Below are 16548 nucleotides of genomic sequence, written 5' to 3'. Positions count from 1 at the left end.
AGTGCGGGTGCAATGCGTTCACCTCCCGCATTGCACCGGCGCGGAATACTCGCCCGTGTGAACGCAGCCTAAAGGTCCCTTTACACTGGCCAATTTTGCAGGCAATTGTTAGGAAGGAAGCGTTCCTTCCTGACAATCGTCTTCTCGTCAGTGGAGAAGACCGCTGCACTTACATGCAGCAATCTCCTCCACAGGGTGGGGAGAAGCGATCGGTAATAATACCATCGCTCGTCCCCATACAGACTAGTTATTTTCCTTCAGTAGAGTGCGATTAGATGGCATGATCTGCTGCTGGCAAACAACTATTTAGGTGTTTGCACAAACGACCCAATTACCCGATGAACGAGCTTTTCTCTCGGTCATCGGGTAATCGGTAGCATCTTTAGGGTGCCTTCACACGCGGCAGATTTTGTGGCAGAAAATGCCGCGACTGAAAATAAGTCCCATTCATTTGAATGGGGCAGCGAGTACATGGATTTCTGCAAGCCCCATTAAGGTGAATGGAACTGATTTTCAGTTGTGGAATTTTCTGAAGACACCCTTATACTGCCAGATAATTGCTAACAAGCGTTCCCATGAACACTCATTAGCGATTATCTGGCGGATTCTCGGCCCGTGCAAAGGGCCCTTTAGACACAGAGGACTGGTGCATAAGAAGTGTGAGAAGCTTGAACAGAGGTGGAGGGATGGGACATCTATTATCTGCTACTTACAATGCTGTTCTAACATCTCTCACGTGTCAGTTTAATCACACCTAAGGCCTCATGTACACGGCCGTTGCTCAGTCGTTCCATGCATTGGCGACCGCAACGATATAACAGATTAATTCTTGCTTAGGGAGGGACTATGGCCTGCAAAACTTTCCTTCCGAAAGATAGGTCTTGATTAGCCCTCGTAGCCACTCTGTAATGTTTGGTAAATGTATGAGGGCTTGCCCATGTTGCTGCCCTAGAAATTTGTTCTATAAAAGCATTTGCTTTTTCTGCCCAGGATGTTTAGACTGATCTTGTGGAATGGGCCTTCCAGTTTTTTGGTGGGGTCACACCCAAGGTATCATAGGACTCAGATATAGCCATTTTTATCCATCTGGACAAGGAATTATTTGTGGCTTTATGACCCTTATAAGTCCCTAGGAACTGTTCAAACAAGTAGTTTGACTTCCTGAAGGGTTTTGTGGCCTCTAGATAAGCCAGGATGGCTCTCCGCACATCTAGCTTGTGGAATTTAACTTCCTCTTCCGATTTTGAATTAGAACAGAAAGAGGGAGCTGTAATTTGCTCCTGGCTGTGAAAATTAGTAACAACTTTAGGGAGAAAGGAATTGTCTAACCTAAACACAACTCTGTCAGGAAACACAGTAAAGAATGGGTCAACAATTTTTAGGGCCTGAATTTCTGCTGAGGTAATTGCCACTAAAAATAAAGTTTTTAGTGTAATATATTTTAAACCATCTTCTGAAAGAGAGGTTCAAAGGGGGCTATAGTTAACCCAAACAGGACTAGATTAAGATCCCACGGAGGAACCGCAGGTCCTGGGGTACTTTCACACTAGTGTTTTTCTTTTCCGGCATAGAGTTCCATCACAGGGGCTCTATACCGGAAAGAACTGATCAGTTTTATCCCCATGCATTCTGAATGGAGAGCAATCCGTTCAGGATTCATCAGGATGTCTTCAGTTCAGTCGTTTTGACTGATCAGGCAAAAGATCAAACCGTAGCATGCTACGGTTTTATCTCCAGCAAAAAAAACTGAAGACTTGCATGAATGCCGGATCCGGCATTTTCCCCCATAGGAATGCATTAGTGCATTCAAAAAAACGGAATGCCGGATCTGTCCTTCCGGCCTGCGCAGACCGGTAAAAATGTGAAAAAAATACAAGACGGATCCGTCTGTCCGCATGAGAAGCGGAGAGACGGGTCCGTTCTTGCAATGCATTAGTGAGACGGATCCACATCCGGATCCGTCTCACAAATGCTTTCAGTCACATCCAAATCGGCGGATCCGGCGGGCAGTTCCGACGACGGAACTGCCCGCCGGATCACACTGCCGCAAGTGTGAAAGTAGCCTTAGAAAGGTTCTTTATCTATCTGCCCCTTTCAAAAACCGGATGACCCAAGGATGGTCTGCAATTTTCTTTATCAAACACGGAACTTAATGCTGATATATGGATCCGTAAGGTATTTGGACACAATCCTTTCTCAAATCCAGATTGTAAAAATCCCAAAATAGTTTGAATAGAGAACTCCTGGGATACATTTTTGGATTGGGAACACCAGCCGCAGAACCTTCTCCAGATCTTGGAATAAATCTTGGAGGTAATCTTCCTGCTGGCTGCCATGGTGTTAATTATGGAGTCTGATTAGCCTTTAGCTCTTAAAGTTAGCCTCTCAGGTTCCAAGCAGCCAGATGTAATTTTTCCACCTTGGGGAGGTGAATCCACGGGCTCTGTACTGACAGGAATTTTAGTAGAGGCAACCATCACTTTTTCGGCCACAATGGTGCTATCAATATCACATGGGCCTTGTCCTGACGGATCTTTTTTAGCACCCTGGGTATCAGTGGAAAGGGAGGAAAAGCATATGCTAGGTGAAAGTCCCATTTTTGGGACAGGGCATCCACCCCTATGTTCCCGTCGAGGGGTTTAGGGAAAATCATTTTTTGATTTTGAGTTTACTGCGGAGGCAAACAGATCCACTTGTGGGGTCCCCCATAAAGCTGTTATCTGTAGAAAGACCTGTTTCTCTATACTCCACTCTGTTGACTTCAGTGATACCCTGCTTAAGAAGTCTGCCTTTGTGTTTAAAGACCCTTTTAGATGAGCCTCCGCCAAGGAAAATATTTTTTCTGCCATTCAACTTAATCCCACACTTCTTGTTCCCCCTTGATGGTTTATATAGGCTACTACCGTCATGTTGTCCGATCTTATTTAAATGTCCTTCCCCACTATATATTGGGATAGTGCATTTGGAGCTTCCCAAACCACAGAGAATTCCCTCTGGTTTGATGAGAGATTCATCTGATCCTCGGACCATTGGTCTTGACAGGAGTGATGAGAGCAATAAGCTCCCCATCCCCACAGACTTGCATCGGTCGTGATAACCTGAAGATGACTGGGAGACCAGGCAACTCCTTCCCTCAGGTGATCTGTATTTATCCATCACTGTAGGGAATGTTTTACCCAAAGGGGAATCTGAACTGTTTGAACTAGAGATTCCTGACTTCTGTTCCAACACCCTAACAACCACTGCTGGAGGATCAGAGTGTGGAATTGGGCCTATTTGACTACGGAAATACATGATGTGTGCCCAACAGTTTCATAGCTTCGCTGATCGTACAGACTGACTGATTTTGGAAGCTTGAGGCTTTCCCTATTACTCCTGTGAACTTTTCGGTCGGAAGAAAAGTTTTTTGAAGGGTGGAATCCAGACGAACACCTAAAAAATGTAAACTCTGCGAAGGGCAGGGGATTAATTTCTCCCAGTTTATCACCCAACCTGATTGATACAGAGTCTGACAAGTTTGAAATAGATTATTTTCTAGACATTCTTTTGAGTCTCCCACGATTAGAAGATCGTCTAGGTAGGGGATTATTGTGATGTTCCGTCTCCTTAAGGCTGGGTTCACACGGGCGTTGCGGGAAAATGTGCGGGTGCGTTGCGGGAACACCCGCGATTTTTCCGCGCGAGTGCAAAACATTGTAATGCGTTTTGCACTCGCGTGAGAAAAATCGCGCATGTTTGGTACCCAAACCCGAACTTCTTCACAGAAGTTCGGGCTTGGGATCGGTGTTCTGTAGATTGTATTATTTTCCCTTATAACATGGTTATAAAGGGAAAATAATAGAAATCTGAATACAGAATGCATAGTAAAACAGCGCTGGAGGGGTTAAAAAAATTTTTACTAAAATTTGACTCACCTTAGTCCACTTGATCGCGTAGCTCAGCATCTCCTTCTGTCTCCTTTGTTGAATAGGACCTGTGGTGAGCATTAATTACAGGAACAGGACCTTTGATTACGTCACTCCGGTCATCACATGATCCATCACCATGGTAAAAGATCATGTGACGTACCATGTGATGACCGGAGTGACGTCATCAAAGGTCCTGTTCCTGTAATTAATGCTCACCACAGGTCCTGTTCAACAAAGGAGACAGAAGGAGATGCCGGGCTACGCGATCAAGTGGACTAAGGTGAGTTAAATTATTTTTTATTTTTTTTAACCCCTCCAGCGCTGTTTTACTATGCATTCTGTATTCAGAATGCTATTATTTTCCCTTATAACCATGTTATAAGGGAAAATAATAATGATCGGGTCTCCATCCCGATCGTCTCCTAGCAACCGTGCGTGAAAATCGCACCGCATCCGCACTTGCTTGCGATTTTCACCCAACCCCAAGTGGAAGTAACAATAGCAGGACCCATAGAGGGCTCCATCTGGCCTGATCCTAATTCCGACATACTGTCAGGCCTCTGCAAGGTCTGTCCCCCTTACTCCCAGCACCTCAATAACCCAACTAGGGAACGGGTGCTGCCTGCGTCCCTCACGTGCCTAGGCATAATGAATCCAGTATAGCCACCTCTGCCTCCCTTCACAGAAGAGGACCCACAGCAAGTGCCGTGAGGAATAATCCGTCTCCCACCTGGAGGGACAGGAAGACATTGAGAATGAGCCGAAGGAGGGTCAAATTTATTCTCCCTGTCCCTACCTGGTTGGAGGCGGGTCATCTCTCATGGTATGTCGTCATGGAGGATGAAAGGGAAAATAGAACATGTATTTTTTGTGGTGCGGAGGCACGGAAAGAAACCCCTCCATAGTGCTTCCGTGGGGTTCCGTGCCTCCGTTACGCACCTTCTGTATTTCACTTGAATGGGTCTGCCTCCGTGATGTGGTGCAAAAACGGCCAGGGCCCTTATATTGCAGACCTGCTGTTTGCGGGCTGCAATACTGGCCCGGCCGGCAACCGGTCGTGTGCTTGAGCTCTAATAGCCTCAGTCATGCAAATGCAATCAACATCTTGCTACCATAAATGAAGAACGAGACACCAGTATTTAATGCCAAAGATTTCTCAGACAACCCATTCTAATTGAGAAAGCCAGTCAGATGACTAATGAAACATCTTCAAGAAAAAAAAAAAATACAAGGCGTCTGATTGCTCTGGATCCGCAAAACACACTACGGACGTGTGAATGGACCCTCATAAGAATAGATGCTCCAGGAGGATGTAAGTAGATACTAAAACAGACATGTCAGGAGCGGTGACAGGTCCACATGAATGCTAGGATCAATGTATAATACAATAGAGAGAGGGTGGGGGGAAATATGTCATTACCAGACACTTCTGGCAGAGCTCATCTCCCAAAGGAACAAAGGATCGGGCAGATTAAGCTCCAACATGCTGATCCTTCTTTTCCAGATGTCCACGCCAACACAGATATAAATTTATCGCAGAGCTTCAGTAGTGAGCCAAGCTAAATCCTAGCGTTCTGCAAACATGTTTACCCCTCCAAACATAAGAGGTAAAAGGCTTTAGCAGAACCACCCTGAAGTAACCAGAACTTTCTCTGCCAGACAGGATTCAACGGAAGAAATAACACTGATGAACCGCCAAAGAATATGCACAAAAAGAGCCATTTATTCTGCAACGCGATCCTTCCCCTGTGGGAAGAAAGAGTACGGCTCATGTTTGTTAAGGAGAAGGTAAATTCCAGGGCTTCAGCTACGACTGCAGACCAGTGGTCTCAATGTGCCAAAACCAAGTACCCCCTGACCAAACATTGTGCAGCCTATTATAAGCTCTGCATAGGGACATCGGCATGTACGACATGTAAAGACCGAGGACGTAGACTGCATAATACAGCAACATGAAGGTACAATACACAACACTACACTGACATTTACAGTATAACAAGGGTGTGAGGTCCATCCAGACATACACCACTATTATCACTGTCCACCCGCCTGGTTTATTAGGAGTTAGTAAGGCCAGGTTCACATCTGCGTTTTGAGCTCTGGCACTGTAATCCGGTTACTGTATCCGGCGTACATGTTGGCTTTCAGCCTGGAAAAAACGCTACACGCAACATTATTTGTCTTGCCAAAAGTCGGCATATATGCCGGAAAGCAGCCGGATTACCATCAGATCCCATTGCAGTGAATGGGGATCCGGCGGTGCGCAGTGGTATCCGGCAATGCTGCCGCATACGGTGAACTCTGGCAGTCTGTTCCTCTGCCGGAGTTCACAGCGCAGAAGTGAACTGAGCCTAAGAGAGCTGCATAATACTGGAAATTAACACAGGATGCTGGTTCTTGTGTAACTTAGGCTGCATTCACATCTCAGTTTCGGAGATCCGGTGCAAATGCTGTCGACCGGTCAAAGAAAAAATTAGAGAGGATTCGGCAGGCTGTTCACAGATCTCAGAACGAAGCCTTAGCTTTAGGCTGGGTTCAGACCTGAGCGTCTTTGATATGCGCGTTTAACGCGCGTTTTTGACGCGCGTTTTTGGCGAGCGTTTTTTGCAATAGTAAACGCGCGTTTGACGCGCGTTTGTGTGATTGACTGCAATGTCCTATGGTCACAAACGCGCGTCAAAACGCCCCAAAGAAGCTCAAGTACTTGTTTGAGCGTAGGGCGTTTTACAGCGCGTTTTTCAGCGCTGTAAAACGCTCAAGTGAGAACCAGGGCCATAGGGAAGCATTGGTTTTCATGTGTTGAGCGTTTTACAGCGCGTTTGAACGCGCTGTAAAACGCTCAAGTGTGAACCCAGCCTCAGAGCTCATGCAGACGAATGTGTGCTGGCCGAGCCCGTGCTGCGGACCGCAAATTGCAGTCCGCAATGCACAGGCACCGGCCGCAAGGCCGCCGTATGCGGACGCGGAACCATTCACTTGAATGGGGTCCACGATCCGCATCAGATGCTTGACACCGCAAAAAAGTAGTGCATGCACTACTTTTTTGCGCTGCGGAGGCATGGACAGAAACCCCATGGAAACACTCCAAAATGCTTCCGTGCCCCTGTTCCGCACCGCAGATCCATTCAAGTGAATGGGTCCGCATATGTGATGTGGGGTTTGCAAACGGTCGGTGCCCAAGTATTGCATACTCGCTGGCTGCAGTACAGCCACGGCTGGGGACAGTAGGGGTCCCCAAAGAGAAGTCAGGGACAGTTACTTACTGCATCTGCCTACCCCACTGCTGCATACACAGCGCTCAATAAGCTCTGTGTCAAAAGGTCAGGAAGTGGCAATGCTGCTCCAGTCCTAGCGATCCCGTGATCATGGGGGGCCAGATGTCTGCACAAGATCAGCTCTGCAGTAAGGGCTCATGCACACCAAAAATAGCGGTCCACAATGCACAGGCACCGTCTGTGTGCATCGTGGACATACTGACTTGAATGGGTCAGCGATCTACAAGAGATGTTCCACATCCTAAAAAAAATAGTACATGTTCTATTCTTTTGGCGGTGCAGAGGGACGGACCACAAAAAGATAGGTGAAGTCCTATCTGGCGGATGCAGACCCATTCAAGTCAAAGGGTCCGCATCTGTACCACGGAGTGCACACGGCCAGTGCCCCTATAGTGGGGTCCGGCCGTTTATGGTCCGCAATATGGGCACTGAGCGCTTATGTGCATGAGCCCTAGCGCTGTACAACCTTGTATATCCTCTCTAGGGGCTGTATTCTCCCTGTAAAGCCTCATTCACTCGTCAGCGTTACACGGACGTGTGCTGTACGTGTTCTCCACGGACAGCACACGTTCCCATTTATTTTAATGTGTGTATTCAGACATCAGTGTTTAAGCACAGTCGTGGGTCAGTGTTTTTAGCAAAGATGCATGCTCTATTTTGTCCATGTTCACGGATCCATCACGTCCATTACAGTCTATGGGTCCGTGTTGCATCCGTGTTTCACGGATCATTAACAAGAGATGCTTTGAAAGAAAAAAAAAATTCTGCTGTTCAGTGTCAGTGAAACACGTATGCAACACGGACAGCAAAAAACTGACCCTTCACAGACAGCTTCACGGATGCATCACTGACCACCTGCTCATGGATTTGAGCACGGACGTGTGAATGAGGCTTAACTGGGGCTACCATGTCAACTGGTATCACAGATGACAAATGGGAGCGCAAAAAAACGGACCCACGGACCAAACACAGATTCTTCACGGATGAATCACTGACCCTCTTATCAAGAATTTCACGAACAAGTGAATAAGGCCTAATTCCCCCAAAAAAACATGATATAATGTACTGCACTGGGTGTGACAAATAAACCTGAAACTTAAACAGCAATCAAATAGTATCTACCCCAAAATGGTACCAATGAAAAGGTCTTTGAAAGCAGCGACATGAAAAAAAAAATATAAAATCACACATTTCAAGAAAAAGTGTTTCGATCTCCTGTCTTTTGGAGTCTGGCTGCTGTAGATAAAATGTGCCTCCTACAACTTCACTGTTCAGGCTCCTCACCCGTAACATAAAGCAGGTGCCAACCGACAGTTGACGTCAGCGGAGGAAACCGATTTATTCTTCACATTGGGACTGAGAGAGGAATATGACTCACAGCAAGACGTCTTCTGTATGAGCACAGCGACGTGACAGGACCGCGGGGCAGATGTACTAATCCTTCGCACTCCAGCTGTTCCGAGACTACAACTCCCACAATCCTCCTTCTATGGGAGTTACAAGAACAGCCAACTATGTGTGCATGCTGGGAGTTGTAGTTTGACGGCAGTTGGAGATAAGTGCTAATCCCTGATCCAGACAATGCAAACAGACCAGTCTGAAGATGGATCACCTTTATCACAGTGGCTGAGGCTGGATGACAAATTTGGTTGTTTACTTTGTGTCAATATTTCGGCACACACTGAAAGATCTTGCCCACTTACCTTTTCGGCTAAGCGACCCTCCAGTCACGTGAAGTGATTTTATTTTATTTTTTTGGGGACACTTTAGGGGGGATCCTGCTGTGGCCTGCCTTCCTTTGACTATATCAGTCCGAGAGCTCGGCACTTACCTCTGCAAAGACGGTTTTGAAGTCCTTGAAGAGTCAGTGACAGTAAGGGCTCTTTCACACGAGCGGATGCCATGCGGGTCATCCGCTGCGTGAAAGAGAGCCAAGCCCCGTTCCGGACAGCAGAGACACGGGGCAGTAACATGATTGATAATGCTCTGTGCCTCTCTGTCACCTTTTTACTACAAAATCACAGTAACAACTTTATCTCACTGTGATTTTGTAGTAAAAAGGTCACAGAGAGGCAAAGAGCATTATCAATCATGTTACTGCCCCGTGTCTCTGCTGTCCGGAACGGGGCTTGGCTCTCTTTCACGCAGCGGATGACCCGCACGGCATCCGCTCGTGAAAAAGGAGCCCTAAGGCACAGCATAGGGACGGCAGGGACATTTTCTGTTACCATCCCTCACCTCCCCATCGCTGTATACAGATCAGGAAGCTGCAACTTACATAAAGTATTTTAGTTGCACAATGTACTATTAGGAAAACAAAATGATAAAAATGTGGAAACTATTTTCACCCTTTTTCTTTACATTGTCCTGTATATAAAAAATAAAAACATAAAAATCCTAAAAAAAAATAAAGCCCTTTGTATCGCTGAAAAAAGCTGCCAAAAATTGTTTACGTAACTAGATGGAAAAAAAGTTAAGGGGGCTCTGGCTAGGGCAGCGCTAAAGCCCGGCCATTAGCGTAGGTGATGTCACCGGGGACACTGCTAGGTGGAAGCCTCCGCCTAGCAGTGCAATAATGTAAACCAAAAAGCCCTTGCCCTCCGCTATACTGTACAGCGCAGGGAAAGGGGGAGCACTGGAGCATGAAATGCTCATGTCAGAGGGGCTGAGTGGGGGGAGAAGGGGATATGTCCGAGTTCAGCTCTGAACCTGGACAACCACTTTAAGGCCACCTGCACAGATTGTGGACTATGTGCGTTTTACTGTGTGGATTCTTGTGCGGAAAAACTAGTGTAAGGCCTCATGCACACGACCGTTGTGTGTTTTGCGGTCCGCAAATTGCGGATCCGCAAAACACAGATGGCGTCCATGTGCGTTCTGCAATTTGCGGAACAGCGCGGATAGCCATTAATATAACTGCCTATTCTTGTCTGCAAAACGGACACGAATAGGACAGGTTATATTTTTTTGGCGGAACACGGAACGGAGCAACGGATGCGGACAGCACAAGGAGTGCTGTCCGCATCTTTTGCGGCCCCATTAAAGTGAATGGGTCCACATCCAAGCCGGATGAGGAGCAAAACAACGGTCATGTGCATGAGGCCTAACACAGTACCAGTGAAGTGTAGGAGATTAGACAAATCTCATGTACACGGTGCTTTATTCTTAGGTGTGGGAATTGACTAGCAGTGCGAATTTTGAAATCCAGTGTTTCAATTGTTTGTGCGATTTCTGGTGCGAACGTAACCCTTTTCAATGCCAAAATAGCATCAAATCCGCAAGTAAGCAGAAACACACAGAAATCTGCACGAAAATCCTGCAAGTCTATCCGCACCCATGTATAGGTAGCCTAAGGTTTTCAAAGCCAAGTTGTAAAAAAAAAAACTAAAAATGAGCCGGGTCAGGAATCGGGATAAATGGCCCAGTCTTGAACTGGTTAAGGCTACTTTCAAGTTTTGTGCGGATTTGTCTTGTATCTGCACAGACGAATCCGCACGAATAATGCAATCTGTTTGCATTATTCATAAAAAAAAAAAAAGTCTAAGTCAAAACGGATCCTGACTTACATTGAAAGTCAATGGGGGACGGATCCGTTTTCAATTGCACCATATTGTGTCAGTGAAAAACGGATCCATCCCCATTGACTTACATTGTAAGTCTAGACGGATTGGTTTGGCTCCGCATCGTCAAACGGTCACAAAAAGGCTGCAAGCTGCGTTTTAGTGACCGTCTAAAAAACGTAACGGAGGACAAACGCAGCCAAACTGATGCATTCTGAACGGATCCTTATCCATTCAGAATGCATTAGGGCTTAACTGATCCGTTTTGGGCCGGTTGTGAGCGCCTTGAAACGGATCTCACAAGCGGACCCAGAAACGCCAGTGTGAAAGTAGCCTAACCTGCTTCATGCTCATAAATGCCATCCCTAGGTTAAAGGGTTTCCCAGCTTTTACAAATTGATGGCCTATCCTCAGGGTAGGCCGTCAGTAGTTGACTGGTGGAGGTCTGATACCCCTTTGGCAATAGCTCCAGTGTCAGAACTACACATCTGTCTATTACGGTCCGGAAGGTGACTGCAGCGCTGCTTCCATTGACTTCAATGGGCGCAGACTGTAGTAATGAGCTCCATCCACTACCTAGTGAACAGAGCTGTGTAACTGCTGCGTCCGGGCTGATGGACAGTGTTGGGCTCCTGCCGATCAGCTAGTGATTGCCTAGCCTGAGGAGTAAAAGTAGCATTGAATTTCTTGGGTGAGGCCACAAAATGGCGCTGAACATATACGGACAAGCCACGCCCACCTGCAAAAAGTGTTTTAGTTAAGAATTACGTGGCCATTGGTCACCACTTGTTTGATGGTTGATCTTTTTGTGCATTTACACTGCGCAGTAATAAATAAAAGTTACTATCACACCAAACAGATACGCTCAGTATGCTGCGGGGTCATGCAATAATCAGATCACCCAGAAAAGACGGGTTTACACTAGGGTTGTCACGATACCAAAATTTTGATACCATAAAAAAGTATTGAGATACTCATCTATACCATTAAAAAAAATAAAAACCTCAAAAAAGCAGTGTGCATTCCGCATTTTATGGAAGGTCTGGCCCATAATCGAACAGTCCTATCTCATTTTTTGAGGTGAAAAGTCGACAAAAAAAAAATGGGGAATCGCGCAGTTTTTTTTTTTTCCTGTTACGGCGTTCAGCGGATAGGAGATATTTTTTGAGATTTTAAGAATTTGGACTTTTCGGACGTGGCGATATGAAATATGTTTATTTCTTTATTGATTTTATATGTTATATGTAAAATTGGGAAAGGGGGCGATTTATACTTAATATTTTGGTGTTTTTTTTTTTACTTTTTATTTAATAACCATTTCCCCCAATAGGCGCTAGAACCTGGGATCTTTTGATCCCTTGTCCTAGTCAGCCTAATTAGGGTGAATAGGATCTTACACTCTTACCATCTTACAATGGCAGCGAGGGATTCAGTAGGGTCCTGGCTGCCATGGTAACATATTGGAGCCCCGCGATTACACTGCTGGGGTTCTGATCAGAACTGCCACTGCACAACCAATGAAGAGGGGTGTAGGGGACCCTGTGGCCATTGCCACCAATGATTGGGGGGATTGGTGTGCGAAGGCGAACTGCACCACCAATGATTCACTACTTGGGGAGGGGCCGCATTGCGCCAATGTTTTTAAATACAGGAGGCGGGTGAGGGGTTAACTGCCGCTGATCGCAGCGCCTCGTCATAGAGGCTGGGTGCCTGTGATTCTGCCGCCGGCACCCGCCTCCTGTATTTGTATTATACATTAGTTATCTTCATTGGTGGCGCAGTGGCCACAGTTCCTCCCCTCCTCCGCCTGTCTCTCCTCAGGGGGGAGAAAGAGACTCCTTCTCCCCTGTACTGCTGAGGGAACATGGCGCTCGCTGAGAGCAGCATGTGCCATGTTCTCTGATACTAGGAGAGCGCAGCCTAGTCTTGGTAAAGGGCAAATCCCATTATTAAATCGATACCGGTACAAAAGTATCAATTGGGTATCAATAATTCGATACCCGGTGCAACCCTAGTTCACACAAATTCTACAGTTCAGCGCGCAGAGGAAGAGGTGATGCCTAAATTATAGGTGTGCGCGCCATCACTTCACTGCCACTGACTGAAGACCTGTATGTGCCGGTAACATACGGATGAGACACTCAAGGCTCCTTTACACGAGTAGATCATTGAATGAAAAATCGTGCAAAAGTTATTAATTATAGAGTATTAAAGCAGTGAGCGACAAATGATACTCATTTAGTTTTTCATTCTTGTGATCAGGTGTAGACTGGGAATTTAAAGTGGAAAAGAACCTAAAAGTGTCCCCAAGTTGTGACTGAATCCAACCTGACAGAAGGCGGGGCAACACAAGTAGGCGGGGACAGCAATACCATAGTGCAGCACTTAAAGGGCTTCTGTCATCCCACTAAAGTGATTTTTTTTTTTGGGGCTAGTTAAATTAGTTATATAGCGATATATGAAAATATAATTGTGTTACTTACATTGATCCAGCAGTTTATTCAAAAAACGAAGTTTTATCATATGCAAATTCGGTCTCTACCAGCAAGTAGGGCGTCTACTTGCTGGTAGCTGCTGCAGAAATCCGCCCCCTCCTCTTGTTGATTGACAGGACCAGCCGGGATCTCCTCCTCCGGCCAGCCCTGTCGGCATTTCAAAAATCGCGCGCCTGTGTTGATTCGGCGCAGGCGCTCTGAGATGAGGAGGCTCGTCTCCTCAGCACTCCCTCAGTGCGCCTGCGCCGATGACATCACCGAAATAGAAGACGTCATCGGCGCAGGCGCACTGAGGGAGTTCTGAGGAGACGAGCCTCCTCATCTCAGAGCGCCTGCGCCGAATCCACACAGGCGCGCGATTTTTGAAATGCCGACAGGGCTGGCCGGAGGAGGAGATCCCGGCTGGCCCTGTCAATTAACAAGAGGAGGGGGCGGATTTCTGCAGCAGCTACCAGCAAGTAGACGCCCTACTTGCTGGTAGAGACCGAATTTGCATATGATAAAACTTCGTTTTTTGAATAAACTGCTGGATCAAAGTAAGGAACACAATTATATTTTCATATATCGCTATATAACTAATTTAACTAGCCCCAAAAAAAAATAATCACTTTTGTGGGATGACAGAAGCCCTTTAATACTGCCCCAGCGAAACCAAATACCACAGAATAAAATAGTGCCCTATCACCATACTGAGGATGGCGATTCAGTTGAATTCAGGAGGGCACCTGCGACTCCTGGCCAGGAGTATAAGTACCTGATAAAACAAACACAAACTAATGCACGCTCATAGGTCATGATTAAGAACCATCTGTTTGAAACGTGTTGACCGCTCCTGGTGTCATTTATAGAGATGTATATACTTTTAATGGATTAAAATAAAATGGAGTTTTAGAGGATTTCCATTGCTAGATTTTTTTCTTCTTTATAAGTACCTGAAGCTCCTAGTATTAATTAATGCTGAGAGCAGTAGCGTACCTCGAATAGAGGAAGACCACGCAGCTGCTATAGGGCCCGTGGGGAAAAGGGTGAACGAAAAGCCCCGCCCCCTAATTACACTCATTACTGTCCAGCTCCAGTATAGTATTCCTATTATCAGTGAAGTAAGCTAAAGGACCTGTGATGACGTCACATCTACACCCGGCGAAGGCGCATTGAGGAAGGAGCGCCGAGCGAGCGTCCGCCTCTCAGTGCGCCTGCGCCGACTGAGGACAGGTACGGCGCAGGCGCCAGATTTTGAATGCAAACAGGGCCAGCAGAGAGAGATCCCGTCCGCTGGCCCTGTCAATCAACATGCGGAGGATAGGAGGATGCGGCTGCTACCAGCAAGTAGCCGCCCTACTTGCTGGTAGCAAGGTAATTTGCATATTTTAAAAGTATGTTTTTAACAGAATCTGCTGAACCAAAATGATTAATTACAGTATGTATGGATAAATCGCAGTATAGGGATTATAAGTAACCAAAAAAAAACTGTTTAGTGGGCTGACAGAAGCCCTTTAAGAAATATACGCCTTAGGCCTCATGCACACGACCGTATGTATTTTGTGGTCCGCAAAAAACGGATCTGCAAAAAACGAGGATGACGTCCGTGTGAATTCCATATTTCGCGGAACGGAACAGCTGGCCCCTAATAGAACAGTCCTATCCTTGTCCGTAATGCGGACAATAATAGGACATGTTCTATTTTTTTTGTGGAACGGAAATACGGAAACGGAATGCACACGGAGTAACTTCCGTTTTTTTTTTGCAGACCCATTGAAATTAATGGTTCCGTATAAGGTCCGCAAAAAAAACAAAACGGAATGGACACGGAATGAAAATACGTTTGTGTGCATAAGGCCTTGCGGCCACCCGCACACGTTGCGGAATACATGAGGTTTTTCCGTGCCGAATCCTGTGCGGAAAAACCTCATCATATTACAGGACCAAGTGTATGAAATGACACAAATCTCACGTACACTTTGTGGATTTTGACCTGCCGTGCGGATTTCCGAATCTGCAGCATGTCAATTATGTTTGCCAATGAAGGGTGAGATCTGCGGCAAAACCGCATCAAATCCGCACCAAACGCTGCTATTAGAAATTGCAGATTTCGGTGCGGATGTGGTACAGAAACGCACATGAATCCACATGGAAATTCGTGCGCCTCTTTTGCACATTGACCAGCACCTTAAGGGTGCGCCCAGGGATCGCAGTGTAGTGGTGCTAGCATAAAAATGAATGGGGTCACAGCACGACTCGCACGTGTGCCACGACCGCTACCCCGGAATCACAAAAAATCCAACAATGCTGGCAAATGTGGCACTGAGACCCCATTCATGTCTATGCTAACGATCCGTGGGTGTGACCGAGACCACGTGTAGCCGAATCCGATTTTCTCAGCAGCAGAAGCGGAGTGCCAGCTACAAATACCGCCATAAATGGTTCTAGTTCAAGAATACGGTCTGCAAGAGGAGGTGGGTATGCTCCAACAGTGTAACAACATCAGCCACATAGGCTTCTATATGCTCACCATGGGTGCCCTGCATGCCAATGTGCCAACCAATGATGTACCCATAGCAATGTACCAACCACTGACGCCCTGCATGCCAAAGTGCCAATTACTCATGCACAGACAGCAATGTGCCAACCACTGCTGGCCTGCAAAGTGCCAATGCCCCCCACAGGGGCTAACATGAAAGTGCCAATCACAGATGCCCCTCAGCAGTTATGCCCTGGGCACTACAGCACCTATAGAAGCAGATTATGGGTACAGCAGACTTCTCTCTGAAGTTGGAAACTTTGGCTGCAGCTGGCAGTCCGTCCTTACCGCCTGGCACAGCTTGAGGGTGGCGCCGCTGGAGCGCGGGTAGCCTCTGTCCACGAGCCCCGGGCTGGTGTGCTGCACGTTACTGCTGCTGGCCGTGGTCCGGATCACCGTCACGTTGTGCTGGGACATGATACGGCCGCTGCCCCGTCCTCTGTGCGGAGCAGGATGGGGGCAGCGGGGATGACGACAAGATGCAGGCGCTGGCCCGCCCGAGTGCAGCCCCCTTCCTGGCCGTGTGTGCGCCTACACAGGACGCGCAGACGCCATCCCCTCGTCTGATACCACAGTGCCACCCGGCATAGGAAGCTCGGAAACTACCCCCACACGGGGCAGAGAGTGCCCTCAGCAAGCTGCCACTAGAGAGGAGCGAATTTCCACTTATAAAATTCCTTCACGCTTCCTTTGGTGGTAAAAGGTGAATTGCGTTATGGATTCCGTTACCACGGACCATAACGCAATTCTATGACGGAATCCCGTTATTCATTCCGTCATAATAGAAGTTTA

At 46.9% G+C, this 16548-nt stretch overlaps 1 protein-coding gene across 2 annotated transcripts in view; it reads right to left on the bottom strand.

Annotated features, from left to right (window-relative positions):
• The window catches only part of CMTM7 (CKLF like MARVEL transmembrane domain containing 7), a 56716-nt gene extending 40376 nt beyond the window's left edge, over positions 1-16340 (bottom strand). Inside the window, exon 1 of one of the 2 annotated variants that reach the window (XM_040433385.1) lies at positions 16045-16340. In XM_040433385.1, the coding sequence (XP_040289319.1) occupies positions 16045-16173 (129 nt within the window). In that variant the 5' untranslated portion in view covers positions 16174-16340. The remainder of the gene's footprint in view (positions 1-16044) is intronic. The other variant, XM_040433384.1, reaches the window with a different exon arrangement.
• Between the last annotated feature and the right edge of the window lie 208 nt (positions 16341-16548).

This window comes from Bufo bufo, chromosome 5 (assembly GCF_905171765.1).
Source record: "Bufo bufo chromosome 5, aBufBuf1.1, whole genome shotgun sequence".
NCBI classification, from domain to species: domain Eukaryota; kingdom Metazoa; phylum Chordata; class Amphibia; order Anura; family Bufonidae; genus Bufo; species Bufo bufo.
This window is presented reverse-complemented; position numbering and strand designations above follow the sequence as displayed.